Source organism: Petromyzon marinus, chromosome 43 (genome assembly GCF_048934315.1).
Source record: "Petromyzon marinus isolate PM22_M1 ecotype Great Lakes invasive population chromosome 43, UKy_Petmar_22M1.pri1.0, whole genome shotgun sequence".
NCBI lineage: Eukaryota > Metazoa > Chordata > Hyperoartia > Petromyzontiformes > Petromyzontidae > Petromyzon > Petromyzon marinus.
The window spans coordinates 1,521,210-1,547,717 of NC_133709.1; the positions used below are offsets into that span (position 1 = coordinate 1,521,210).

Genomic DNA, 26,508 nt, shown 5'->3' on the forward strand with positions numbered 1-26,508 from the left:
AAGCAATTTCAGGCCAAAGGCGACGCACGCGACACTTGCAGAGCGCTGCCCAGAATCCTCCTCCAACACGGGGGGGCCTCCGGCTGCCGTGGTCTAACGCATCGACTCGGAGGACGCGCGGTGTTGGAATTCGTGAGCAGCTCGAAGTGGGGCCACCTTGTGGGTGAGCCTCTTGAGATTTCACGGAAAGCCACTGAAGTCGAAGTCTCCATTCAGCGACACGTCCACTGAGCCGCCCAAGGAATGTTTGCATTCATTCATAAAAGTGCCCTGAGCCTCAGTGCCCCCCTTTGGTTTTAAGGAGCGTCCTGCACTGGGACGTTTGACCAATTCCGCATCCAGGCGTGGATTGTGAGTGCAGGAGGACACCAGGGGGACCTGAGACACCCCCAGCAAGCACGCCACGGGGAGCTCACTGAAGACGCCCCCAGAGACGCTGGCTCACGGCCCTCCTTCCCGTACCCACATCTCACGGCCAGGCCGTAGCCCAGCCGTGGTGGTGCTGGTGGTGGTGGGGGTCTCACAAATCCACGTGATCCACCAACCCTTGCATCCTGAGCGCTGTGAGTCACGCTCCGTTGCCACCCGCTACCCCCACCCCACACGCCACCCCGGTTAGACCCCCGGCAGTGCTGAGTGATGGGACCCCGAGTGGATTTCCCCCCCCCCCCCCCGACAGCGGGAAAACCCCGCGGGGATGGGCCGAGTGGGGAGCCGCGGTCGCCGCTCGCTGTGGAGGTTCGCGGTTCGAATCGAGCAGCCGTCCTGATTAATACAGCCGTGTACTACGGTGACCGCAATAATAATAATAATAGCGCGGTACGCGCCGTCTGCTTCACATCGGACGTTTAAAGACCCCGTGACGCCACTCGCAAGAGCAGCCCGCCGTGTGACCGTGTCGCGGTCCAAATTTGCCAAAATGTGAAATTTACCGGAAAATCACTCAATTGGGTTTGTACACAGCAGCAGCAGCAGCAATCATTGCCACGTATTGGCAGACTCGTGTCCCCGGCCACTCTTGCAAACGAGACTCGCACGCTGGCCTCTTGAGGTCTCACTGCCTGGTGAAACGAACGTCAACTTGAAACTCCAGAGGCAGAGATCTACCGCTCGTCATGACAGACAAGACCCTCGTTAAAATTAGTCTTGAGAGTCAGTGAGGCATTTCGTTGATCGATAATAATAACTAATACACAATGCCTTCTTTCCCTATTTGTCTCTCCACGAACAAAATATAAGAAGATTTGAGTTTTTCAGGCGTTCCTACAAAAATGTATAAAGGAGTGTTCCTGGATAAATACAGGCAATTGCTATTAGATTATACTATTGAATAATAGATGGGCGTGTGAATGTAAATGTATCTCTTTACAAGTAACCTTACGACCAAATCACCCGGAGCGTACCCGTCAGATCTCGCGAGCTCAGCGGAGTTGAGCCTGGATGAGTGCTTGGATGAGCGGTGGTGCAGCGGTTAGCGTGAGAAATAATGTCAGTGGCATGCACATGAACGAATAAGATAAAGATCCCCCGTAAAGCCTGTAACAGACTGTAGGGGCAAGTGCTGTTAGCGAGCGCCTATGAAGGCCGGCACGGCACACGAGGGGGTGGGTGGCCAACACCACGCCCGGCCGCCTTTGTCTCCCCAGTGGCGATGTTTACACACTGCACCAGGTACTCATTTGAGGCTGAGTCGACCTAGGGGATGGTCCAGGACCGGTTCAGAAAATCGTCACTGGTGTTGGCCGTGAGCGGGAATCGAACCCGGGTCGCCGGGTTCGTAGCTCAGCGTAGCGCTAACCACTACACTACCGCTCGCCACGCACCCACACTCATACACACTCACACTCACTCACACTCACCCACCCACAGACACTCACCCACACTCACACACACTCACCACACTCACCACACTCACACACTCACACACACTCACCCACCCACAATCACCCAACACACACACACTCACCTCCACACAGACACTCACTCACACACACACACGCACTCACACACACTTACACACACTCACACTCACCCACCCACAGACACTCACCCACACTCACACACACTCATACACACTCACTCACTCACACTCACCCACTCACACTCACCCACTCACAGACACTCACCCACACTCACTCACCCACACTCACCCACACTCACTCACACTCACCCACCCACAGACACTCACCCACACTCACCCACACTCACACACACACCCACACTCACCCATCACACACACACACTCACCCACACACAGACACTCACCCACACACGCACTCACACACACTTACACACACTCACCCACACTCACACACACCCACACTCAAACACACTCACCCACCCACACCCACATACGGTTAGCGCGCTGCGCTATGAACTTGGCGACTCGGGTTCGATTCCCGCTCACGGCCAACACCAGTGACGATTATCTGAACCGGTCCCGGGCCTCCCCTAGGTCGACTCAGCCTCACCCACTCACACACACTCACTCACACACACTCACTCACACCCACACACACTCACCCACCCACACACACTCACGCACAGTTACATAAATAAATAATCGCGCGCATTTCGCACGCCCCCCCCCCCCGAGTATCCCCCTCCCCCCTCCCCGCAGGAAGGAAAGGGAGGCGCTTCGCCCCCCTCCCCCCTTGCCCTGTTCGTATAAATTTCTACCGCGGGGCTGAGCGGCGTGGCCAAGGTAAAGTTCGCCAGTGCCAACCCAAACAATGGGGCCCCCTCGCCACCCCCCCCCCCCCCCCACGTGGCGCGGCCCCCCCCAGCCTCGCTCCACTCGCCCGGCTCGCTGGAGGTCAGCGCCCCCCCCCCCCCTACTCCCATCCTCCCTACTCCGGCAGCATCAGCACCACCCTCCCCCAAACCAGTGGCTTGGGATTCAATGAATTGTCAGCATTCGTCGTTTATAATAATCAGCGTCGTCGTTGTCGTGATCACCAGCCATGGTCAATCCACTGCTGGATGAAGCGCCGACACCTCCTGTGCCACTGCTCCACCAGTCCACGGTACTGCCCCCCCCTGCCACCAGACCTCCTTCACCGTTCCACGCTGACGCGTGTGCTGAAGTTTTGGTCAAAGAACCCCCACGACCCAAGTGGTATGGGGCGGCCTTCAAGCCCCCCGTGTCCAGGGCTGACGGCCGAAGCGCAGCCCCCTCCTGCGCAGACTTCGACTTCAGTGGCTGTCGAGATCTCAAGAGCAGTGCCGGGTTAAGTGAGTGCGGGGGCCTCTAGCATGATGCTATAAAGGGGCCCTAAATAAAAAAAAACACTTAACTTTAAAACATAACATTTTTACTTGCATAGTAAAGTAATTTTATTTTTTCATTTGCTATACAGCCAGAAAATACGACAAATCGCTAACCTTAAACACCCGGTCGTTCATAAAATTTGAAGGCGGTATAGTACTATAGTAGTAGAGCAAGTGCAGAATCACTGAACCGGAATTGATAGCTTGAAAGCATTTAGCGCGGGGCCCGTAGCGACATGTGTGTAGCTACTTTAGCTACGAGGGTAGTCCGGCACTGCTCAAGAGGCTCACCCACAAGGTGGCACCACTCCGAGCTGCTCACGAATTCCAACACCGCGCGTCCTCCGAGTCGATGCGTTAGACCACGGCAGCCGGAGGCCCCCCCCCCCCCCCCCGTGTTGGAGGGGGATCCTGGGCAGCGCTCTGCAAGTGTCGCGTGCCTCGCCTTGGGCCTGAAATCGCTTCCCTGCCGAGTAATTCCCTCGAATGCCACCATCCTGTGTCTGGCGCCCTGAGATGATGATGGTGATGGGGGTGGTGATGATGATGGTGATGATGGTGGTGATGGTGGTGATGGTGATGATGGTGATGATGGTGGTGATGATGATGATGGTGGTGATGATGGTGATGATGATGGTGGTGATGATGGTGGTGGTGATGATGGTGATGATGGTGATGATGGTGGTGATGATGATGGTGATGATGGTGGTGGTGAAGATGATGGTGATGATGGTGATGATGGTGGTGATGATGATGGTGGTGGTGATGGTGGTGATAATGGTGATGATAATGGTGATGATGGTGGTGATGATGATGGTGATGATTATGGTGGTGATGATGGTGATGATGATGGTGGTGATGATGGTGATGATGGTGATGGTGGTGGTGATGATGCACGGCACGGGGAGGCTGAGCGGCGGCGTCAATCATCGCCGTTGATGATTGACGCCGACCCCCCAACGCGGGACCCTCTTGAATAGGCACCCTCGAGACTCAGCGGTGCGACACGTGCCGGTACCGCTGTGTCTGTGACTGTGTGTGTGTGACTGTGTCTGTGTGCCTGTGTGTGTGACTGTGTGTGTGTGTGACTGTGTGTGACTGTGTGTGTGTGACTGTGTGTGTGTGACTGTGTGTGTGACTGTGTGTGTGCGTCTCTGACTGTGTGTGTGACTGTGTCTGTGTGTGCCTGTGTGTGTGTCTGTGTGTATGTGACTGTGTCTGTGTGTCTGTGTGTGTGAGCGATAGTGTAGCGGTTAGCGCGCTGCGCTATGAACCTGGCGACCCGGGTTCGATTCCCGCTCATGGCCAACACCAGTGACGATTATCTGAACCAGTCCCGGGCCTCCCCTAGGTCGACTCAGCCTCAAATGAGTACCTGGTGCGGTGTGTAAACATCGTCACTAGGGAGACAAAGGCGGTCGGGCGTGGTGCTGGCCACCCACCCCCTCGTGTACCGTTCCGGCCTTCATAGGTGCTCGCTAACAGCACTTGCCCCTACAGTCTGTTAAGGCTATACGGGGGATCTTTGTCTTTGTTTTTGTGTATGTGTGTGTGACTGTGTGTGTGACTGTGTGTGTGACTGTGTGTGTGTCTGTGTGTGTGTCTGTGACTGTGTGTGACTGTGTCTGTGTGTGACTGTGAGTCTGTGACTGTGTGTGTGTGACTGTCTCTGTGCCTATGTGTGTGTGACTGTGTGTGACTGTCTCTGTGTGCCTGTGTGTCTGTGACTGTGTGTCTGTGTGTATGACTGTGTGTCTGTGTGTATGACTGTGTGTGTGTCTGTGTGTGAGTGTGTTCATCGTGGCGAGGGTGGTGTTCACCACCATCCACCACACAGTCGCATTGATGGATTGCGGTGATTTGGAACCGTGATGTTTTGGATTTTCTTGGCCTCCTTTTCGCAACGTTTCCCCCGTCTCGCTTTATCGGTGGGCGGCTTCGTGCTGATCCAATTCACGCGTGCGAATGCGGCATTCTAATATCGTTTGCGTAAAAGTTTAATGCATAGTGTGGGGGGGGGGGGTTAGTCGATTCTTAAACTCGTGAGTCGACGCGAATCGATTCAGCTCTCGACCCCGAGCACTCCGATTGTGGCCATGCGACCCAAGCTATGGACCATACAGAACGCACAGAGAGACTCATAGAGATACATAGAGACTTACACAGATACATAGAGATACATAGAGACTCAGACAGATACATACTCATAGAGATACATAGAGACTCACAGGCATACATAGAGACTCATAGAGACTCATAGAGATACAAAGAGACTCAGAGATACATAGAGACTCATATAGATACATAGAGACTCATATAGATACAGAGACTCATAGAGATACATAGAGACTCAGACAGATACATACTCATAGAGATACATAGAGACTCACAGGCATACATAGAGACTCACACAGATACATAGAGACTCACACAGATACATAGAGACTCATATAGATACATAGAGACTCACATAGATACATAGAGACTCATAGAGATACATAGAGACTCACAGGGATACATAGAGACTCATATAGATACATAGAGACTCACAAAGATACATAGAGACTCATAGAGATACATAGAGACTCAGAGGTACATAGAGACTCATAGAGATACATAGAGACTCAGAGATACAGAGAGATACATAGAGACTCATAGAGATACATGGAGACTCAGAGATACGTAGAGACTCATAGAGATAATATCGACTCATAGAGATACATATACACTCACAGAGATACGTAGATACTAATAGAGATACAGAGACTCACAGCGATACATATAAATTCATAGAGTTACATTGAGACTCACAGAGATACACAGATTTATAGAGATACATATACTCAAGAAATACATAAAGATACATAGAGACACACAGAGATACATAGTCAGAGATACATACTGTAGACTCATAGAGATACATTGAGACTCACAGAGATACAGAGGCCCATAGAGATACATAGACTCAGAGATACACAAAAACTCGTAGAGATATATAGACTCAAGAGATACATAGAAACGTATAGAGTTACATAGAGACTCATAGAGTTACATAGAGACTCACAGCGATACATAGAGACTCATAGAGATACAGTAAAGGCACAAGCCACAGCAGTGCGATTGTGACCCTGCAACCCAAGCGATGGACCGTGCAGTGAACCCACTGCGGTCTCCTGCTCCTTCAACGGAGGAGGAACAGCGAGACGACACCAGCTCTCTCTCTCTGTCTCTCTCTCTGTCTCTCTCTCTCTCTGCGGAAGCCCTGTCGTCGTGACCAGCAGAAGCAGGAGACCTCCACATTGGCACCAAGCTCCTGAACATCATCGCTGCCGTCACACGCACGAAGAGAACAAAAGCGCCGCCTCCTCCCCACTCACCTACCAAGCCCCACTTCCAGTGGCGGCACCCTCCCCTCTGCACGCCACGAGACGCCGCCAGGGTCCCCGCGAGGTCATCGCGACACGGGGCCAACACGGGGGGGGGGGGGGGGGTGAGGGGGCCAGGTCGTGGCGGAGTGGGGCACGTGCAGGCGCCAGGGGAGAGCGATTCGGCGCGGCGTTCAGTGGAGAACCGCCGAGGCGAGACCCAGACGGGACTGGCGCGCGAGGGGGACATTGATGAGTACGGGTCGGTCGGTCGGACGGTCGGTCAGTCGGTCAGTCGGTCAGTCCGAGTGTGGTGTTCACCTTCCCCTCCCACCGTCTCCCCCCTCCTCCCCCCGTGGTAGCGTCTCTGCCCCGCCGGCTGCCGTCTCCACTGGGAGGTGATTCGCTTCATTCGAATAATGACCACGCACTGTTTGACGCGAAACACATGGATGACACTAGCGGTGGGTGGTGGTGGGGGGTGGTGGTGGTGGTGGTTCTGGGTCGGTGGAAGTTTGCGGCCGGGGCTGGTGGTGCGGGCGGCCGGGTGCGTACCACAGCGATCTGAGTTGTGGTACTCGCGGGTCTCGCAAGCACGTGGTGCCGCGAGGAGATAGCCGTGGGATCGGGGGAGGCGTCAGGTGGAACCGCGGCATTGCAGGGTCCGTGAGGGATGGTGTTGGGGAGGTCTTCATCCAGCAGTGGACAGACCATGGCTGATGATGGTGATGATGAGGAATGGTTCGGTCACACACAGCAACATGCATTAATGTGACCGCAGACGTTTCTCGATACAGAACCCCCCCTGAAAACTTCGTCTTGAGACCTGGCGAGGCCTTCCTGGACAGCATGGCTATTAATGTCACTGTACACGTATGGTATGTACGTCCGTTGAACTTATTTCGCACCGTACGTAGCCAACCGTACTAATCGGAGGTGAACTAAATCACAGAGTTAGCCCACTACCAGTCGAGGTGTCTCCCTGCTCAATGGGCCGTACCCATCTGGACTGGTGGCCCTGACCCAGCAATGCAAATTCCATGTTCCCACGGCAAGGGGCTTACATACATGAAAATCATCATCATCATCGGCGGCCTTGGTCGATCCACTGCTGGATGACGGTCTCCCCCGTGCCGTGTCCATCTCTCGCGATCCTGCGGTGTTGACAATCCGCCCGATACGCGCGCACACGAGATCCGATTTGATCGCTCCATCTCCTCCGTTCGGCGTCCCCTCGGACCCGTTCTTATTATTCTCGACTGTGAGTAAAAACAGATCGGCGTTGCGGACAATACAAAAAATAGAGCCGAGTTTACGGGAAAACTTTTTTTATGCGAATTAATTTCCCCACCTCTCCCCCACCCCTTAAGAAATGTAATTCGTGATATTTGCCAGCGGGTTTTTTTTACGAGGTCAAAGGGCACGTGGTGTATTTTTAAATCTTTGTTCGCCGGCGTCGTCACCGTGAGATCACCGACAGGAGAAGTGGAGAATTCCCACGGGGCTTCGTCCGTGCCCGATATTCCGAGGTCGTGACTCACAATCCGAGACCTTTCCTTTCGTTGCAACCGACGCGGCGGAGAGTCTGGCCGAAGTTATCCGGCTCTCCGTGCCGACTACCGCGCAAAATAATCGCGGCTTTTGTCAATCCACTGCTGGATCAGCGGCCCCCGCTTGCACCGCCCCCGGTTGTGGGGGATTATGCCGACCGTGCTTCACCAACACCGGGCAGTGCGAGTTGGCGAGGTCAAGGGGCGTAGATGCGGGAGCGCACAAGTACAGCGCAACAGTGGGACCCACGCAGCGACGGGACCCACACAACGGGAGCCACGTGATGTGACCCACACAACGGCACTCACGTGACGTGACCCACGCAACGTGAGCCACGTGACCCACGCAACGTGAGCCACGTGACCTACGTAACGTGAGCCACGTGACCCACACAACGTGAGCCACGTGACCCACACAACGGGAGACACGTGACCCACACAACGTGAGCCACGTGACCCACACAACGGGAGCCATGCGTGAGCGCGATTTCTCTTCCTCCTCCTCCTGGAAGCGGGGCCGCGTGTCCTTGTTTCAAATCGGCGCCGCCTGGAGATCAGGAGGTCGAGGGGTCAGATGTCAATGCTGGCGGCGACCTTGGCGGGGTCGAGGTAGGGGTAGGGGGTTGCGCCGGCCGCCTCGAGCCGGCGGTTCCGCTGCTGGATGGAGACGGAGATGAGGCGCAGGTGCCGCTGCAGATCCGCGTGGACGTCCGGGTACAGCGCCGACATCGCGTCCACCTGCACGGGGGGAGGGGGGCGGGGAGAGCGGGGGGGGGGGCAGTGAAGTGAGACAGAAGTGGGTGGGAGTGGGGTCACGCTCATGTGTGAGTGCGCGAGAGTCACGTGACTGTGGGTGAGGGTGTGTCTACGCGCGTGTTGGTGAGGGTGTGTCTAGGTGTGTGTGTGTAGGGTGTGCCTAGGTGTGTACCCAGGTGTGTGTGGTGAGGATGTGCCCAGGTGTGTGTGTGTGTGGTGAGGGTGTGCCCAGGTGTGTGTGGTGAGGGTGTGCCCAGGTGTGTGTGGTGAGGGTGTGCCCAGGTGTGTGTGGTGAGGGTGTGCCCAGGTGTGTGTGGTGAGGGTGTGCCCAGGTGTGTGTGGTGAGGGTGTGCCCAGGTGTGTGTGGTGAGGGTGTGCCCAGGTGTGTGTGGTGAGGGTGTGCCCAGGTGTGTGTGTGTGTGGTGAGGGTGTGCCCAGGTGTGTGTGGTGAGGGTGTGCCCAGGTGTGTGAGTCCTCACCTGGCTGAGCGTGGTGAGCGAGGGCACGGAGAGGATGTGAGAGAGGAGGATCTGGAAGAGGCAGCCGCGCACGTCGGGCAGGGCGCTCGTGATGAACTCCTCCGAGATGTCCTCCTCCCCCTCCGGCATCAGCTTCTTGAGATGCTCCGGCCTGTGGTCAACGCAGACTTCATCGACGGGCCGTACCACATTGCCACACGGGGTGGGGGGGGGGGCCGTGGGGTCATCACATGCCGGGTTATCGCAATAACGGTCACGGCTAAGTGGATCTCTGCTCAGTTGTGCGATGGGGGCGGCACTCATCTCTGTTTTGCCAGCTCCTTGCTTGTGAGCCAGGCGTGGAAAATTCCACATTACCGTGGCAGGGACTTGTCTCGATGCGGGAAGAGTCCCGTCGACGTCCTACAAAGCGGCCCTCGTTTTCATCGTCAACAGCAGCCGTGCTCGATCCACCGCTGGATGAACACCTCCCCGAGGCCGTCGCCACCCCTCGCAGTCCCGCGATGAGACGGTCCAACCCGGAACCGGCGCGCGAGCCGATTCCGTCGCTCCATCTCCCCGACGGACGCCTTGCCACTCCGTCGATGCCTCGGACGCTCGACCGACGGGCACCGTCCGTGTTCGCGACGCGCGCCCTGCCCGAGCCCCGGCCGCATTTGCCGGGCCGCGGAGTGGCGAGCGGCGCGCTTCGACCGCAGCGCTCCCTGCAGAAGGCGCGTGGCCTTGGCTGCCCGTGCGCGACGGACCGAGCGAGCGCTGGCGGCTGGATGCGGATCGTCTCGGTGGCGGCCCCGAGCACGTGGCAGCTGCAGCAGCGGCAGCGACGGCGGCGGCGGCGGCGTTCACGCCACGCGTTCACCCCGTGTACTCACCGCTCCCTCTGGTGGTTCATATTCAACTGCTGCTTCGAGATGTAACGATCGTCGTGGGTCTGGGTCTATCCACTGCTGAATGAGATCACCCCCCTCCTTCCCCCCCCCCCCGGCACTGATGGCATCACACCTGACGGTCCTGCTAAGATCAACCGCGCTGAGTGAGACCTTCGTCTCGGCACACTCAAGAAGCTGCCCGAATCCCGGATTGGCGCGGTGCGATCTCAGCGGTGCCACGACTCGTCCACTAGCACAGCCGAGCTGAGCCAGCAGGAGGCCATCGCGGTACGGGTGGTTTTCCACTGGCTACATTTTCATAGCGATCCGGTTAACAACCCGTGCTAGGCTGCAGGTCTCACAAGATATTGGAATTCGGCCGGGGGGCGGGGCTGGGGGGGGGAAGCAGGGCTAGGGGGCGGGGCTAAGTCAGCCACTCGTTGCGTCACCAGGTAAGGTCCCGCTGAGCTCTGTAGTTCGTTTTCAGCAGTGACCTGGCCACAAATGATAGCTCAACGAAAGTGGATTATAGCAGCCAAATACTCTCTAAACGCGTGCTGTTTCTAAATGTGGAGGGAAAAACTGGAGAGAGACGTGCAAACTCCAGATACACAGCAGCAGGCGTCAGGGTCGGGATCGAACCCACGACCTCCTGTATACCAGGCGAGGTAGTTAACATCTCCTAGCCACCGCAGCGTCAACGGCACGGCTCAGGTTCTGCAGTGGAAAGGGAAGAAAAGACACGGCCTGGATGGCTCTTGAGCGAGCGTTGCGCTCCCCGGAGTCTCTCACCGCATGGGCACGTAGGAGTAGAAGTCCCACTGCGGGTAGTTGAGAGCCGAGTGCTGCACGCTGGCCGTGAAGATGATGGTGGTGAGGCACTCCTGCAAGGTGGGAGGACAAGGGACGCCGCGGTGGCGAAGCGATGTGAACTACCTCGCCTGCTATACAGGTAGTCGTGGGTTCCATCCCGACCCTGACGATGCCTGCTGCTGTATATTTGGAGTGTGCGTCTCTCTATCATCATCATCATCGTGGTGGCGAAGCGGTGTGAACTACCTCTCCTGGTATACAGATAGTCGTAGGTTCCATCCCGACCCTGACGATGCCTGCTGATGTATATTTGGAGTGTGCGTCTCTCTATCATCATCATCGCGGTGGCGAAGCGGTGTGAACTACCTCGCCTGGTATACAGGTAGTCGTAGGTTCCATCCCGACCCTGATGATGCCTGCTGCTGTATATTTGGAGTGTACGTGTCTCTCTCTCTCCACGCGGTCGCGTGGATTTTTCTCCCGGTCCTCCGGGTTTTCACTTCACATTTACAATCAACGTCAGGCATTCAGAGTATTTGCCTGCTGGACATTTCCACGCAATGACGGTGAGCCACTTGTTTGAGCGACCATTCGTGGCCAGGCCACGTGTGAAAAAGAGCTACATTGCTCAGTGGGCTTCACCTGGTACGTTTAAAATAGTTTAGTTTAGATTCAGAGCCGCATGGCGTGAATGTTGGCGGCGCTTGCGCTAAATGAGCCTGGACTGTGTGCGGCCTCACAACCAGAATCTTTGTTTAGGCTGCATGAGGAATCCGATGAGCTATAAAGCTCTTGTTCACAGATGTCCAGTAGGGCCACGGAGTGAGCTCGTGGGGGTCACGAGGCCCCGGGCTGCCTCTTCTCACCGTCAGCAGCTCCCTGGTGCAGAGGGCAGCCGGGAATCCCAGCACGTTGCCACGGTCCGGATCCACCACGGCCTCTGCGAAATCCTGCAGGGCTGTGCCACAGGAGGGGGGGGGGAGCGGGAGGATGAGGAGACGGAGGAGGATGAGATGGGGGAGGCGGAGCGGGAGGAGGCAATCGTGTTCGTGAGCTACCCAGGTGACACACCTGGGTAGGTGTGTACACCTGGGTAGGTGTGTACACCTGGGTAGCTGTGTACACCTGGGTAGCTGTGTACACCTGGGTAGCTGTGTACACCTGGGTAGGTGTGTACACCTGGGTAGGTGTGTACACTTGGTAGCTACCCAGGTGTGTACACCTGGGTAGGTGTGTACACCTGGGTAGGTGTGTACACCTGGTAGCTACCCAGGTGACACACCTGGGTAGGTGTGTACACCTGGTAGCTACCCAGGTGTGTACACCTGGGTAGGTGTGTACACCTGGTAGCTACCCAGGTGACACACCTGGGTAGGTGTGTACACCTGGTAGCTACACAGGTGTGTACAGCTACCCAGGTGTGTACACCTGGGTAGCTCACGTGACAACCCGCGGTGTGGACGACGAGGAGTGAGAAAGTCACGAACGGCAAAACGCCCCCGCCCCTCTCCCCTCCCCACGTCTCGCGTCGTCCAGGGACGACTTTCGCCTCTGTCTCCCGGACTACCGCGCAAGGTGCCCGGCGCTGGGGGAGGGGGGGGGGCGACGTCTCCGGGACTGTCACCGCACCGACGTCGAAACCCCCCACGGAGTCGAGCGACAAAAACGAATCGCGACGAGACGCCGGGGGGGGTGTAGGGTGGTGGTGGTGGTGCCGACGGCGGCCGCGTTCCTCGCACCGGAGTCGGCCGTGACCGCGGCGTCGTCCCGGTACGCGCGCCCGACGAAGGCGGCCGCGTACGCTCCCAGCGCGTCCCAGAGTCGGGCCGCGTCGTCGCGGTAGTAGAAGTCGTGGAGGCCGTCGGCGCCGAAGCCGCGGCGCTCCATCTCCAGGGGGAAGGAGCGCTCCATGAAGCCCAGCGAGCGCAGCTCCCGCGCCACCATCCTCAGCCCGCCCGCCGTGCCCACAGCGAACATGGCGTCGGTGAGCGGCGCCATGCCCGAGATGAGCGTGTGGCGCGCCACGTGGTTGATGCCCAGCGTGTCCTGGGGAGGGAGACGTGCCCAGAGGGCGAGACTCCGGGTCACTCGCGAGTGGCACTGCCCCAAACCCGCCTCTCTCTCGGCTAACCAACCCCACTCCTCCCCACCCCCGCCCCTCCACACATCGCTGTCAACCCCCTATCAGCGCCCTACCTCGTTATAGACCAATTCAGACCTTATTGGTCACCACGTGCCCCTTATAAATCTCAATGTTCACCCTACAAAGTCCCATCACAAGGGAGTAAACACAGACAAACAGACACTTGCTTTGTTGTTAGCCCGTAGTGAAACGGCTGTGGGCCGTGTGGGACCTGCAAACTCCCTGCACAAGAACACGGAGCAAAGCGTAGCGGGTTGACGGCGATGCCTCCACTCCCGCCGCCCACATCCACCCCCCCCCTCCTCCCCAACCCCCCTTCCTCCTCCCCAACCCCCCCTCCACCTCCCCCCCTCCTCCCCAACCCCCCCCCTCCTCCCCAACCCCCCCTTCTCCTCCACAACCCCCCCTCCACCTCCCCAACCCCCCTCCTCCTTCCCAACCCCCCCTCCACCTCCCCAACCCCCCCTCCACCTCCCCAACCCCCCCTCCTCCTTCCCAACCCCCCCTCCACCTCCCCAACCCCCCCTCCTCCTCCCCAACCCCCCTCCTCCTCCCCAACCCCCCTCCTCCCCAACCCCCCTCCTCCTCCCCAACCCCCCTCCTCCTCCCCAACCCCCCCTCCACCTCCCCAACCCCCCCTCCACCTCCCCAGCCCCTCCTCCCCAACCCCCCCCCTTCTCCTCCACACCCCCCCCACTCCTCCCCGAAGGCACCTGGAAGTGGGGGCGCAGGAGCTGCCCCACGGGGTGTCCTCCCCGCAGGTGGTTGTGCAGCGCCACGGCGAAGGGCTCGAGCAGCATGTGCGTGAGGCCCAGGTGGCACACGAACTGGTGCACCTGGTTGTCGGCGCAGCCCACGTGCATCTTGGCGAAGAGGAAGCGGCGCGGGTTCTTGTGCGGCGTGTGAACCGGGTTCTCTCGCTCTGTTGTTGACAAACAAACAACAACAACAACCACAGCGACGACGATACTTGATGGGCGAGACTGGATGCTGAATAGCTGCCGTAGGAAGGAACGCGCCCAGGAGGACGGCTCCCCGCGGAGATGGAGCGATGAAATCAGTTCCGCGTGCAGCGGGTGACACGGTGCCAGCAAGTGGGCCGTGACGGATGGCGACCGCGTGTGGAGGCCTTCGTCCAGCAGTGGATAGACAATGGCTGATGATGATGATGATGAATATTGACGAAGCGCCACTGATGAGATCCTGGCTTCGAATCCAGGTTTCAGCCGCCCCACCAGCAATTAAAAACAAACGTAATAAAGGATTTGTTTTTTATGAATAGTCTGCAATCTCGTAGGCTTGCAGTCTAGTGGTAGTGCCTTACACCGATAATCACGACTGCAAGCCTGCTCTGTAGCAGCGATCACTCCGGCAAGGCACCGAGGGAGGAACAAAACCCCTGGCCGGGCGGGCGTCACGGAGCACCGGTGCCCACCTGTGCCTCACGTGCACCTGTGCCTCACGTGCACCTGTGCGTTGCGTGCACCTGCGCGTCGCGTGCACCTGTGCGTTGCGTGCACCTGCGCCTCGCGTGCACCTGAGCGTCGCGTGCACCTGTGCGGAGCGTGTACCTGCGTGTCGCGTGAGCTGAATGCCGAGCGGCATGAGGCGGCTGCTTCCCAGCGCTGGCTGCAGCTCGCGGAACATGAGCACGAGGGGCGCGCAGAACTTCTTGTCCTTGTGCAGGGGCAGCCCTGGCGGCGGATCGCAGGGCAGGGGCGGCAGTGCCGTGAGCGAGCGGCGGGACACGTGGGGAGGCTGCCCCCGGGCACCCCTCCCCTGAACTGATGGAAGCGAGCGGTGGAGGATTGGTGGCTCGAGGGTTTTGGTGGGGGGCGGTGGTGAAGGGAAAAGTGGTACAAGACGGTGGTGAGGCCGGTGCTGTTGTATGGGGGCCGAGTGCTGGGGCACGAGAAAGAGGGAGGACCAGGCTGTGGCAGTCACAGAGACGAGGATGTTGCGTTGGATGTTGGGGGTTTAACAAGGAAGGACAAGGGGTGAGAAAATGAAGAGGCGAGAGGAAGACTCAAGGTGGTAGACATCACGGGAGAAGATGGGAGAGAGAAAAGTCTCTGGTGTGGTTCGGTCGTGTGGAGAGACGGCAGGAGAACGATGTGGGTCAGAAGGTGGCGAGTGATGTAAGCGGAAGGACAGAGATCAAGAGGAGGGCAGAAGAAGACGTGGGGGGAGGGGGGGGGGCGATGCGGTGCGATCGGACCACGATGGCCCAAGGAGCGGAGAGAGAGAGAGATGGCGCAGGACGGGGCAGCGTGGAGAAGGTTGGCAAGGACAGCGGAACACCCCACACGAGTGGGACGAACACGTGGGAGAAGAAGAGTGGCGAGGGACAGGGTGGGGGGGGGGGGGGACATTGCCCCGGGCGCCGGCGTGTCTAGCCCTGGTGGCAAACCTCGTCTGATTATGTTATCGCCCCTCTGTGAAGAGGCGATTGTTGGTGATGGTTGCCAACAACAATTGCCCAACAATTCCCAAGTCTTGGACTCGAGGCCTGGAGCCACCCGGATCATGGCAGAGAGCCTCTTAGGGCCCGGCCAGTGTCCAGACGAGTCAAGGGTCGTCTAGGCGAGGTGTCCCAGTGTTGCCGTGTTTTGGTACTTTGCGACCGTAAGCTGTGCACAGGCTTGATAAACATTCGCGCTGAATGAGAAGCACGTGGTGGCTTTGTTTGGTCTTAGGGAGCGGTGTAAACGCTCCCGCTGACCGAGGCCAGCACCACGGTCAGTGCCTCTTGAGCCTCAGCATCCGCCAGAGGTCACCACGGAGCTCCAGGATGAGAGCTGAGACCGCGTCCTGCAATCCGCCTTCGAAAGTGAGGAGGAGCGGGCTTGAGGACCCAAGGCTGAAACTGCTCCTCCCCCCTCCTCGTACCAATGGCCTTCAGTTCGTGAGGGGGGGGGGGGAGTAGGGGGGGTACGGGGGGGGGGGGGCTGAGTCGTGGCGGTGTCTCGCCTGCGAGTTGTTTGTAGTCGGCGATGAAGAGGCGACCTTGCTCCAGTAGCTGTGGCACTGTGCAGCCCTGCCCCGCCAGGCCTTGCATCTCCCAGGGCACCTCCCGCAGACTCCGGCAGACGCTGATCATCATGGGGTTTGGACCTGAGTTGGGGGGACAGGGGTGGGGGGGAGGTGCGGGGGGGGGGGCACGGCATGGGTGTGGTGGCTTCGCTGCTGCACGTGGCCTGTAAACCAGCGCTGTGTTGTCGAACTCCCAAGAGGGGCCGTACCCTGGCCCTGTAAGGAGAACGCAGTACATGTGTCTCTCACCTGTGTCTTACCTGTGTGTGTCTCACCTGTCTCTCTCACCTGTGTATCTCTCACCTGTGTGTCTCTCACCTGTGTGTCTCTCACCTGTCTCACCTGTGTCACCTGTGTAGCTCTCACCTGCCTCTCACCTGTGTGTCTCTCACCTGCCTCTCACCTGTGTCTCACCTGTGTGTCTTTCCCCTGTGTGTCTCTCACGTGTCTCTCACCTGTGTGTCTCTCACCTGTGTGTCTCTCACCTGTGTCTCACCTGTGTGTCACCTGCCTCTCACCTGTGTGTCTCTCACCTGTCTCTCACCTGTCTCTCACCTGTGTGTCTCTCACCTGTGTGTCTCTCACCTGCCTCTCACCTGTGTCTCTCACCTGTGTGTCTATCACCTGTCTCTCACCTGTCTCTCACCTGTGTGTCTCTCACCTGTCTCTCACCTGTGTGTCTCTCACCTGTGTGTCTCTCACCTGTGTGTCTCTCACCTGCCTCTCACCTGCGTCTCACCTGTGTGTCTTTCCCCTGTGTGTCTCTCACCTGTGTCTCTCACCTGTGTCTCTCACCTGCCTCTCACCTGTGTCTCTCACCTGCCTCTCACCTGTGTGTCTCTCACCTGCATCTCACCTGTGTGTCTCTCACCTGCGTGTACACTCGCGTGTCTCTCACCTGTGCAGTGCTCACCTGCCTCTCACCTGTCTCTCACCTTCGTGTCTCTCACCTCTCACCGTCTGTACGGGGATCGAGCGTTTCCCCCTCGCACGCGTGGTTTCCTCCCACGTATAAAACGCTCATTGATTCGCCGATGACAACTTCATAGATAGAGGGCCACAGAGCTTGTACAATTGTTGGCGACGGCTCACTGCGAATCGGCGCGGTACAAGTTCAATTGTCGTCGTGATCATTCATCAGGGGAAAACAGAGGGACTGGGAATGACGTCTCCCACCTTCCCACTCTCCTCTCCCCCGCGAGATCCGATTCGCGTCCCATTGCTCTGTGTTCGTCGACCCTTATTTAAACATTCTCGGACACATGGAGTTTCGTTATTTTTGGCGACGTTGCGTTGTACATCAGGCCGCAACCCGTCGAGATGCAGCAGCTGCTGCTGCTACTGGCGTCCCATATTTAACCGAACCTGACCACAGTCAATTTAGATTTATTCCAACGACAGAGTGCATCTCGACTGATTGTCGCCTCATGTACAACTCACATTGCCAGAAAGAACGAAACTCGACGGGATCATTGGCGACAGCCAAATTGACATTAGGGGGCCGTCCATATATGACGTCACGCACCTAGGGGGTGGGGTCAGATATTTGTGACGATGTGTGACGAGAGGGGGGGGGGGGTGTGAGAAATGTGACGTCACATCAAAATGCGCAACTTTTAATAAATATAAACACGTTCTACTTAATTAAATAGAGGTTTTCATAAATGTTTTCTCCTACAACATCAGAGTGCAGCGCCACATTAAATACGCACTACAATGACAAAAAGTTTAAAGCGATTTGAAGCATGTTTTATTTTCAAAATGGAAATATGGTTTTGGGGTTGGGGGGTGGGGGGCAGAGCTTTGTGACGTCATATTTGAGGGGGGGTCTGACTTTTTGTGACGCCGTGTGACGAGGGGGGGTGGTCAAAAATCGTCCAAAATCGCGTGACGTCATTTATGGACGGCCCCTTAATTCCATGCACTTATATACCTCAATTCGTTTGTGTACGGAAGCGTAGGACAAGGTGTATATCTTTCGAGGTGCTCGCTAAGAGTTTCCCTCCGGTGCGGGGCCTTTCCGCCAGGCTTGGCTTGAGGCGAGGACATTGCAGGGCTGCGCCTTTACCCCGCCGCAGTGCCGCGCCCTTACCCTGCGTGAACTGCCGGCAGAAGGCGGCGTCGTCCTTCCACGACTTGATGATCGACTCGGGCGCCTTGAGATGGCCGTGGAAGAACGAGGCCATCCTGTCCGGGCTGCTCTCGTAGCGTTTGGCCAAACCCGCCTGCCAACACAACAGTCGCCGCCGGCCACGGACGTGGATGTGAACTTCTTTCACGCCGCACGTTGCCAATCGCGCTCATGGGTGGAGTGGGGGAAGGACAACAAACTAAACACACGCACATAAAACAAACTGTTCTAAAGAAATGAGTTTGTCAATCTAGATGACGATGATTTCAAAGTGCATAGTTGCAGTGGCTTCCTCATATCGGGAGGAAGAGCGTTCCGGACGGCCGCAGAAGCAGCGCATCTGAAAGCGAGCCAAAATAAACGATGAACGAGGCTCGCTCCCTCGCACTTGTGAACACACTTATTCATTGGCCGATAACATCTTCATACATAGAGGACCACAGATCTCGGGCAATTGCCTGGTACGATCGAGCGAGCGAGCGAGCACCGCGCGGCGCGTTACGAGTTTAAATTATGTTGTGACTGTTGATATTGTGATTGACATCGTTATTTGCCTGTGCGAAGAGGAACTCGAAGGCCCGCTCCGTGAGACGAGCGATCTTGGCCGGGCTCAGCATGTCGGCAGACGCGGGCGTCTCGGCGTGGCCCGGCATCGCCGAGAACTCGGGGGCCTTGCCCAGCCCGCGGTACGTGTTTTGCCACCTGTAGGGGCCGTCTGGGGCGGCGACGGGGGGCCGGGGGAGAAGGCCCACACAGGTGAGGCACTGACACGGCTGAGGTGAGGCACGCGAGCGAGTGAGAGAGACACAGGCGAGGGACAGGTGAGAGACAGGTAAGGCGCGGGTGAGCAATGCACAGGTGAGAGACACGCGAGGGAGAGGCATACAGGTGAGAGTAACTGGTTAGACACAGGTGAGAGACACGCAGGTGAGAGACACGCAGGTGAGAGACAATGGAGAGACACAGGTGAGAGACACGCAGGTGAGAGACAATGGAGAGACAGGTGAGAGACACGCAGGTGAGACAATGGAGAGACACAGGTGAGAGACACGCAGGTGAGAGACAATGGAGAGACAGGTGAGAGACACAGGTGAGAGACACGCAGGTGAGAGACAATGGAGAGACAGGTGAGAGACACGCACGTGAGAGACACGCAGGTGAGAGACAATGGAGAGACACAGGTGAGAGACACGTACGTGAGAGACACAAACGATGGACAGGTGAGAGACACAGGTGAGCGCTACACATGTGACAAACAGGTGAGAATCCCACAAGGGTTTCAAGGAGGAGGGGGGGGGCAATCACCCCCTCCTCGCCCGGATTCACCGCAGCCCCCCCGCTCGTACCTTCCTCCTCGATGTAGGACCTCACGACCTTGAGCAGCTCCTTCTGGATCTGCTGGATTTGGTCTTGCGCTCTCTTCGCCTCTTCTTCACAAGTCTCCTCCATGTTGCTGCCCTCCAACTCGGAGCCCAGAGGCAGCCCCGTCAGATGGCGAACCTGAAAAAAAAAACCATCTGGTTGTTGTTCTTGTTGATGTTGTTGTTGTAGTGCTGCCCTGGAAGCGTTCATCGTGTGTCTGCGAGCCAAGTCGTTTCCCGAGCCAACTCAAGCTACAGTAAATTATCAATAACTTTTTTGTAACCGTAAGGCAGTTAGTTTTGCGCTGATTTTTATCTGCTGCATTGCTATGCAGTACTTTGTCTTTTGTTGTTGTTTAAATGTTCTTGCTTCTGTCATGTTGGTGACCCAGGCCAATCTCGCAAATCCCTCACCTGGCAACACAAAGTCAACTCTGCTCACCCCACTCTGCTCACCCCGTGTGCTGCGCTGGCTAAAAGTCGGAGTTGGAGGTCGCCGCGTCTCACTCCGAGGACCGAACTCAGAGTGTCCTCCTGCTACCCGGGGCAGCTGCCTTCAAAGACACACCTGGGCACGCCCACACCTGGGCACGCACCACACCCGGGCTATCAACACACCTGGGCACGCACCACACCTGGGCACGCACCACACCCGGGCTATCAACACACCTGGGCACGCCCCGCAGGCCCATGCCGCCCCACCACTCACACGGCCCGGGCACTGCGTTTAGTCACACGAGGATTTAGAGTTTGACCACCAGCAACAGCGTCGGGATTACTTCAACGTGTCCCTACCCGCGGTGTGCCCTGCTTTACGACTTGCCACAAAGGTGAACGGAGTTCATTGGAAGGGGCCTCAGATGCAGTTCTGCGAGAGCCACTTCCGCGGGCCATTCGCTCATCACGAAGGCGTGCACCGAGATACCAACGGGTTGTCTCGTCTCGTGGCACGCGGCCGACTGCGGCGTCGGGATGAACCACAGGAGAGAAAAGTGAAAGAAAAAATATCGAACAAAAGAGTGTGGATCGCAAGGCGAGGATGGAGGCGTCGTGGTTGGTGTCTGCGGGTTTTCGACACGGGCGTTGTTTTGTTGAGCAGGCCAGACACACTACTGGTGACTCTGATGGTCCAACATTTGACGCCATCATCATCATCGTCGTCGTCGTCAAGGGCTGCAACAAGATTGATTGTATTCCGCACTTCTTTCCATCGCAGATCTCCTCTAAGCTAACCCAGGCTCGTTGGTTTGGCAACAGCGAGTGGACACGAGGGAGATTCCGAGCGCGGGGTCAGTCCACCGCCGGGCGAAGGGGCTTCACCGTCACCTCACCGTGCTGGTGAGTGCGAGTAGGTGAGTAGGAGCGGTGTCTCTGAGCTCTTACCCCGGTTGTAAATAAAGGGCTCGACTGAAGCGCACAACTGAATAATCTCCACTGCTCTCTGAATCACGGCAGACTTTGACTCTGGCTTGTGGGAGGAAAACTCCCGGCGAATACGATGTATTCCTCAAATTAAACCAATTACTCTATCCTAAAGGGCGAGGCTCAGTGTGGGGTAATTCCTTAACGCGCCGGGGCGATGGTGTTAACGCAGAATAGATCACGTAAATGTGCAGTGCTTTCATTTAATGGTGCACTTTTGAAACAATCTACGCAATTAATGCTCAGAATGTTGTTGGTGTTGTCGGCCGGTAACTTCCCACGGCTGGGAAAAGGCCCTCTCCCATTTCCCTTCCATTCCTCCCTTTCCCCGCTCGTGTCTGTCCGGTGGTGGCCTCCACATTTCTTTGACGTCGTCTCTGCCATCGCTTGCGATGTCCGCATCTCCTTCTCTTCCCTTCTCTCTCTCTGTCTCGTTGTGTTTGTGTTGCGTGTGCGGAACGTCATTCGCACCGTAAGTAGCCGACCGAGGTGCGGTGTTCCCACTCCGGAGATAATTGCGGCCCTGATCTCTCATCGGCTGTTCTCATCGCACGTCCCGTCCAGCCATCTGAACGCACTAATCCGGGTGAAGCTCTCATCATTGTAGGGGCGCCGCGGTGGTTAGGAGATGTTAACTACCTCGCCTGGTGTACAGGAGGTCGTGGGTTCGATCCCGAGCCTGACGGCTGCTGCTATATATTTGGGTTTGTGTCTCATCATCACGGTGGTTAGGAGATGTTAACTACCTCGCCCGGTGTACAGGAGGTCGTGGGTTAGATCCCGACCCTGACGCCCGCTGCCGCTGTATATTTGGGGTTTGCGTGTCTCTCTCTCTCTAGGTGGTAGCGTGGATTTTTCTCTGGTTCCTCCGGTCCCCCCCGCCCCCCCCGATTTATAAAACACGCGTTTAGAGTATTGGGCTGCTGTACATTTCCACGTGATAAGCCACTTCGTTGAGCTATCATTTGTGATAGTCAGGTCGCTTCTGAAAAATAGCTGCATAGCTCAGTGGTCTTTATTTGGTAAAATAAAAAATAAAGGTTACGTTTTTGAAGTTTATTGTGACTGCTGTCCAGTGTAAGAGCCACCAGAGGACACTCATCGCTGGAAGGAGGGAGCGGTGGCGCAGCAGTTAGCGCACTGCGAGATGAAACCGGCCACATCAATTGAATTTCACGGCCACGGCGACCCGCGCATCAACGAAGCGTTAGAGAACGGCCCGTGGAGGCAGAAGTGACGTTCCGACGTCTGAGGTCCCCTTCGAGTTGACTGACCGCCGTCGTTGTGGACGGCGCCCGGCACTACACAAAACAGCTCACCAGAGGGCGCTCCTACACCGTGAACAATTTGAGCGGCGCGTTGTGCGCTTTGTAGTTCTCGGCACCGCGCAATTAAAAAGGAGGCAGCCACCACAGTTCGACTTCCCCTTCACGGCTCAGATCAGCGGGGTGAGTGACATCTGTGGATCGGTTATGCACCCCTCCACCAGCCCTATTACCAGTGCCGGATTATCCTAGTAGCAAAGTAGCTACAAATGCTATGGGCCCCGCATTTTCAAGGGCCCCGCGCTAAATCCTTTCCACCTATCAATTCCGGTTCAGTGATTCTGCACTTGCTCTATTACTATAGTACTATATCGCCTTCAACTTTTATGAACGACTGGGTGTTTAAGGTTAGCGATTTGTCGTATAACTGGCTGTATAGCAAATGCAATAATACAATAACTTTATAATGCAGGTAAAACAAAAATTGTGTTTTAATATGAATGTTTTTTTTTTAGGGCCCCTTTATAACATCTGCTACAGGCCCCGCACTAGCTTAATCCGGCACTGCCTATCACTAATTGACAAATCCACACTGGCCAGAGTGGTGAAGTATGGTCAAACAGTTTAACACGCAGCAGGCTTTCGCGACCAATATCATCCGTAATAGAGGTGGTCTTGGGTTAGATCGCGTAAATATCTAAATGTGTCGCTAAAACCCGCCACCACCCGACACAGCCAGCTTGGCACTCCAACACACAACCGGTGGTAGCTGTACCAGTGACGAATTGGCACGTTCTGTTCACGTGACAACCCCTTACTAGTTGGCTGTGTCGGGTGGTGGCGGGTTTGATGACACATTTATATATTTACGCGATCTAACCCAAAACAAACTCTATTATGGTCGCAACAGCTCCCCCCCACCTCCATGACCGACTGAAGCATGGGGAGGATTTTTCCCAGCAGTGGATTGACAAAGCGGCTGTACATTGTTACTACTCGTGAGTCAGCGGACAATATGCAAGACGTGCACATTATGTACATAATTAAATAAATGGGGAAATCAATATCATTGTTTGTAAATAATTATAAGTAATTATCAAGTAAAATGAATGCACATTGTGTGAGTTATTATTATTATTATCCAGCAGTTGATTGATCATGGCTGATGATGATTTAAGTAGGAAAGCCTCAATGAGTGTCAACACTCTTTTTCAAAAGGGTCATGCTTTGGGACGTTTGGCATATTCAGTTTTAAAACTATGTCCAATAACTCCAACGAGCCCGCTTGGCTACGCACGGTGCGAAATAAGTTCAACGTGCATACGTGTACATACAAAACTGGTATTCGTGTAAGACGCGTGGATATACTGCACGTATGAATACCAGTACATTTAAAATATGAAGGCGCAGGCCTGCAATTGCTTGCTCTCTCTGCTGTCGGCACGGAAGGGCTTCCGCGAGATGGATCTCTATATCGCCCCCTATAGTGTATATTTGGCCTACTCTTTCACGCTGGCTGACCAGGCGTCATGAAAGAGGTGGGAGCGTCCACACTTTACCCCACCACAACCGTGGCCGTTCCCGGTGATGCTGCCGGATGGACCGAGGGCGCGGGGTGAGGATTCCAATAAACCAGCAGCAGCAGCGGCAGCAGCAGCAGCGGCGCATCAACTAACGCGCTGGGGAGATGGAATCGGACCGCGTTGCGAGCAGCGATGCACCAACCCTTACCAACCACGAACACATCCGTTGGTGCGGTATTCATACAGACAAAATTGGGCGAGTTGTGTTTGCACCTAAGGGGGAACTCCTAAAGTCTTAAGGGCAGGGCCATGACAGCAAATGCGTTTCGTGATGAAATTTCGCGTGGAACAGCTGATCGTGTTATCACCCAGTGGACTGTGCAGGCTCCCGGGAGCATTGGGAGACACGCCGTCCACCTTTTGCAGGCCGAAGCGTGCCATCGGCAAGCAGCAGCAGCAGCCACCGCAGGGAAGCAAGAGGCTTTTGCGCCACGAGCACAATAAAATATTTCCCAAGTAGAGCGGAAAACGGGTTTAGTATGCGTGAAGACTCGCGTACCTTACACACACACACAAAGAAAGATACATGTCCCTCGTGTAGCCTTAACAATCAGCGTAGGGCAAATGCTGGTTAGCGAGCACCTGCGAAGGCCGGAACTTCGCACAAGGGGTTGGGGATGGTCATCACCACGCCCGGACGCATTTGTCTCCTCAATGCTGACGTTTACACAGCGCACGAGGCACATATTCGAGGCTGAGTCGACCTAGGCGAGGCCCACGATCGGTTCGACCATTCCTCAGCGATGTTGACCGCGATCGGGAATCGAACTCGAGTCGCCGGGTTCTGAGCGCAGTGCGCCCACCACCGCGCCACCGCTCCCCACCTTGAACACACGCGGCACGTGCGTTGTGAACGCGCAGTCTCCACGCGGATGCACGCGCGCGCAGGCTACATTGGAGGCAGGCGCATGTGCTTACAGACTACACGCTGCACACGCACAGGATCTCAGTCTTGCGTTCTTCGACAGCGAACATTGTGGGGGGGGGGCTTCCGCGGATTTCTACCGCCCCCCCCCCGGCTTCTGGAGTGTGTTGTGTGTGGGGGGGGGGGTCTCAAGTGTCGCGGGGCAGCATCTGCTCGTGGCGAAAACTCATTGCACACTTGGCCGCCCCCCCTGGCTGGAGATCGCAGTGGGGCGGACATTAGCCGGGCGAGCACCTGCGGCCCGGCCTTCTGCTCTCACCGCCGCATGGGGCTATGGGGTGTTGAGGGGGGGCGAGGCAGGGGAGAGAGGGGGTTGTGTCCGATCGTGTGTCAATGTGTGGGTGACTCAATGGGGAGCGGTGGTGTAGCGGTTAGCGCGCTACGAACCCGGCGACCCGAGTTCGATTCCCGCTCGCGGCCAACACGCAGTGACGATTATTTGAACCGGTCCTGGGCCTCCCCTAGGTCGACTCGGCCTCAAATGAATACCCGGTGCGGTGTGTAAACATCGGCACTGGGGAGGCAAAGGCGGTCGGGCGTGGTGCTGGCCACTCACCCCCTTGTGTACCGTTCCGTGCTCGCTAATAGCACTTGCCCCCTACAGTCTGTTAAGGCTATAGGGGGATCTTTGTGTGTGACTCAGACTGTAGGGGCAAGTGCTGTTAGCGAGCACCTATGAAGATCGACCACGTACACGAAGGGGTGGGTGGCCAGCACCACGCCCGGCCGCCTTTATCTCCCCAGTGGCGATGTTTACACACCAAGTCGACCTAGGGGAGGCCCAGGACCGGTTCAAATAATCGTCACTGGGTGTTGGCCGTGAGCGGGAATCGAACCCGGGTCGCCAGGTTCGAATCGCAGCTAACCGCTACACCACCGCTACACGGGGGATCTTTGTTTTTGTGTGACTCAGCCTCAAATGAGTGCATCGTCACGGGGGAGACAAAGGTGGCCGGGCGTGGTGCTGGCCACCCACGCCCTCGTGTGCGTGGTCGACCTTCATAGGTGCTGCTCGCTAACAGCACTTGCCCCAACAGTCTGTTAAGGCTATAAGGGGGATCTTTGTCATTGTCTTTTGTATGCGAAAGTGTGAATGTGTTAGTTAATCCCAGTGAGATTTGCAGCGAATTGGCCGTAACAGATGGCAGTGAGGAGGGGGTGGGGGGTGAGGCTTTCGCGTCCCTAAATCAATCCGTCTCGCTCTACCCCCACCCCGCTCCTGCCGGCTCGTGCCGCCAGGCCAGGCTGGTGACCGAGTTGTCTGGCACGTGCTCGTGAAGGAGACCTGCCAAATCTGCGCCTCGGACAGTCACTTGCGCTGCGGTTTCATCAGATGCCGCTCGATGTGCGTCAGTGTGCGTACGAGTCGTGCGGTTCGCGCTACGCTGCATTACAAACCTGGCGAAACGGGTTCGATTCCCGCTCACGGCCAAAACCGGTGACGAATGTCTGAACCGTTGCTGGGCCTCCCCTAGGTCGACACAGCCTCAAATGAGTACCTGGTGACATGTTTAAACATCGCCACTGGGGAGACAAAGGCGGC

General features: G+C 56.7%; 1 protein-coding gene across 1 annotated transcript; it reads right to left on the reverse strand.

Moving 5' to 3' along the window:
- Window positions 1-5,249: 5,249 nt before the first annotated feature.
- LOC116951641 (polyunsaturated fatty acid 5-lipoxygenase-like) lies at window positions 5,250-18,464 on the reverse strand. Its single transcript, XM_032970420.2, has 9 exons — window positions 18,371-18,464; window positions 16,216-16,359; window positions 14,817-15,029; window positions 13,959-14,167; window positions 12,842-13,148; window positions 11,969-12,060; window positions 11,082-11,173; window positions 9,421-9,571; window positions 5,250-8,923 (listed from the first exon to the last, which is right to left on the reverse strand). Exons 1-9 carry the CDS (start codon window positions 18,462-18,464, stop codon window positions 8,756-8,758), a joined length of 1,470 nt encoding a protein of 489 aa, XP_032826311.2. The 3' UTR covers window positions 5,250-8,755.
- Between the last annotated feature and the right edge of the window lie 8,044 nt (window positions 18,465-26,508).

Bases quoted from the DNA above. Each gene is read 5' to 3' on its own strand.
- LOC116951641 (XM_032970420.2), bottom strand. From the start codon at position 18,464: ATGGCCTCGTTCTTCCACGGCCATCTCAAGGCGCCCGAGTCGATCATC. The intron at 16,360-18,370 runs GTAAGGGCGCGG...CCCCCAACTCAG, and splicing joins CTGCCGGCAGTTCACGCAGG to GTCCAAACCCCATGATGATC. The intron at 15,030-16,215 runs GCGAGACACCGC...CGCTTCCATCAG, and splicing joins CGACTACAAACAACTCGCAG to TTCAGGGGAGGGGTGCCCGG.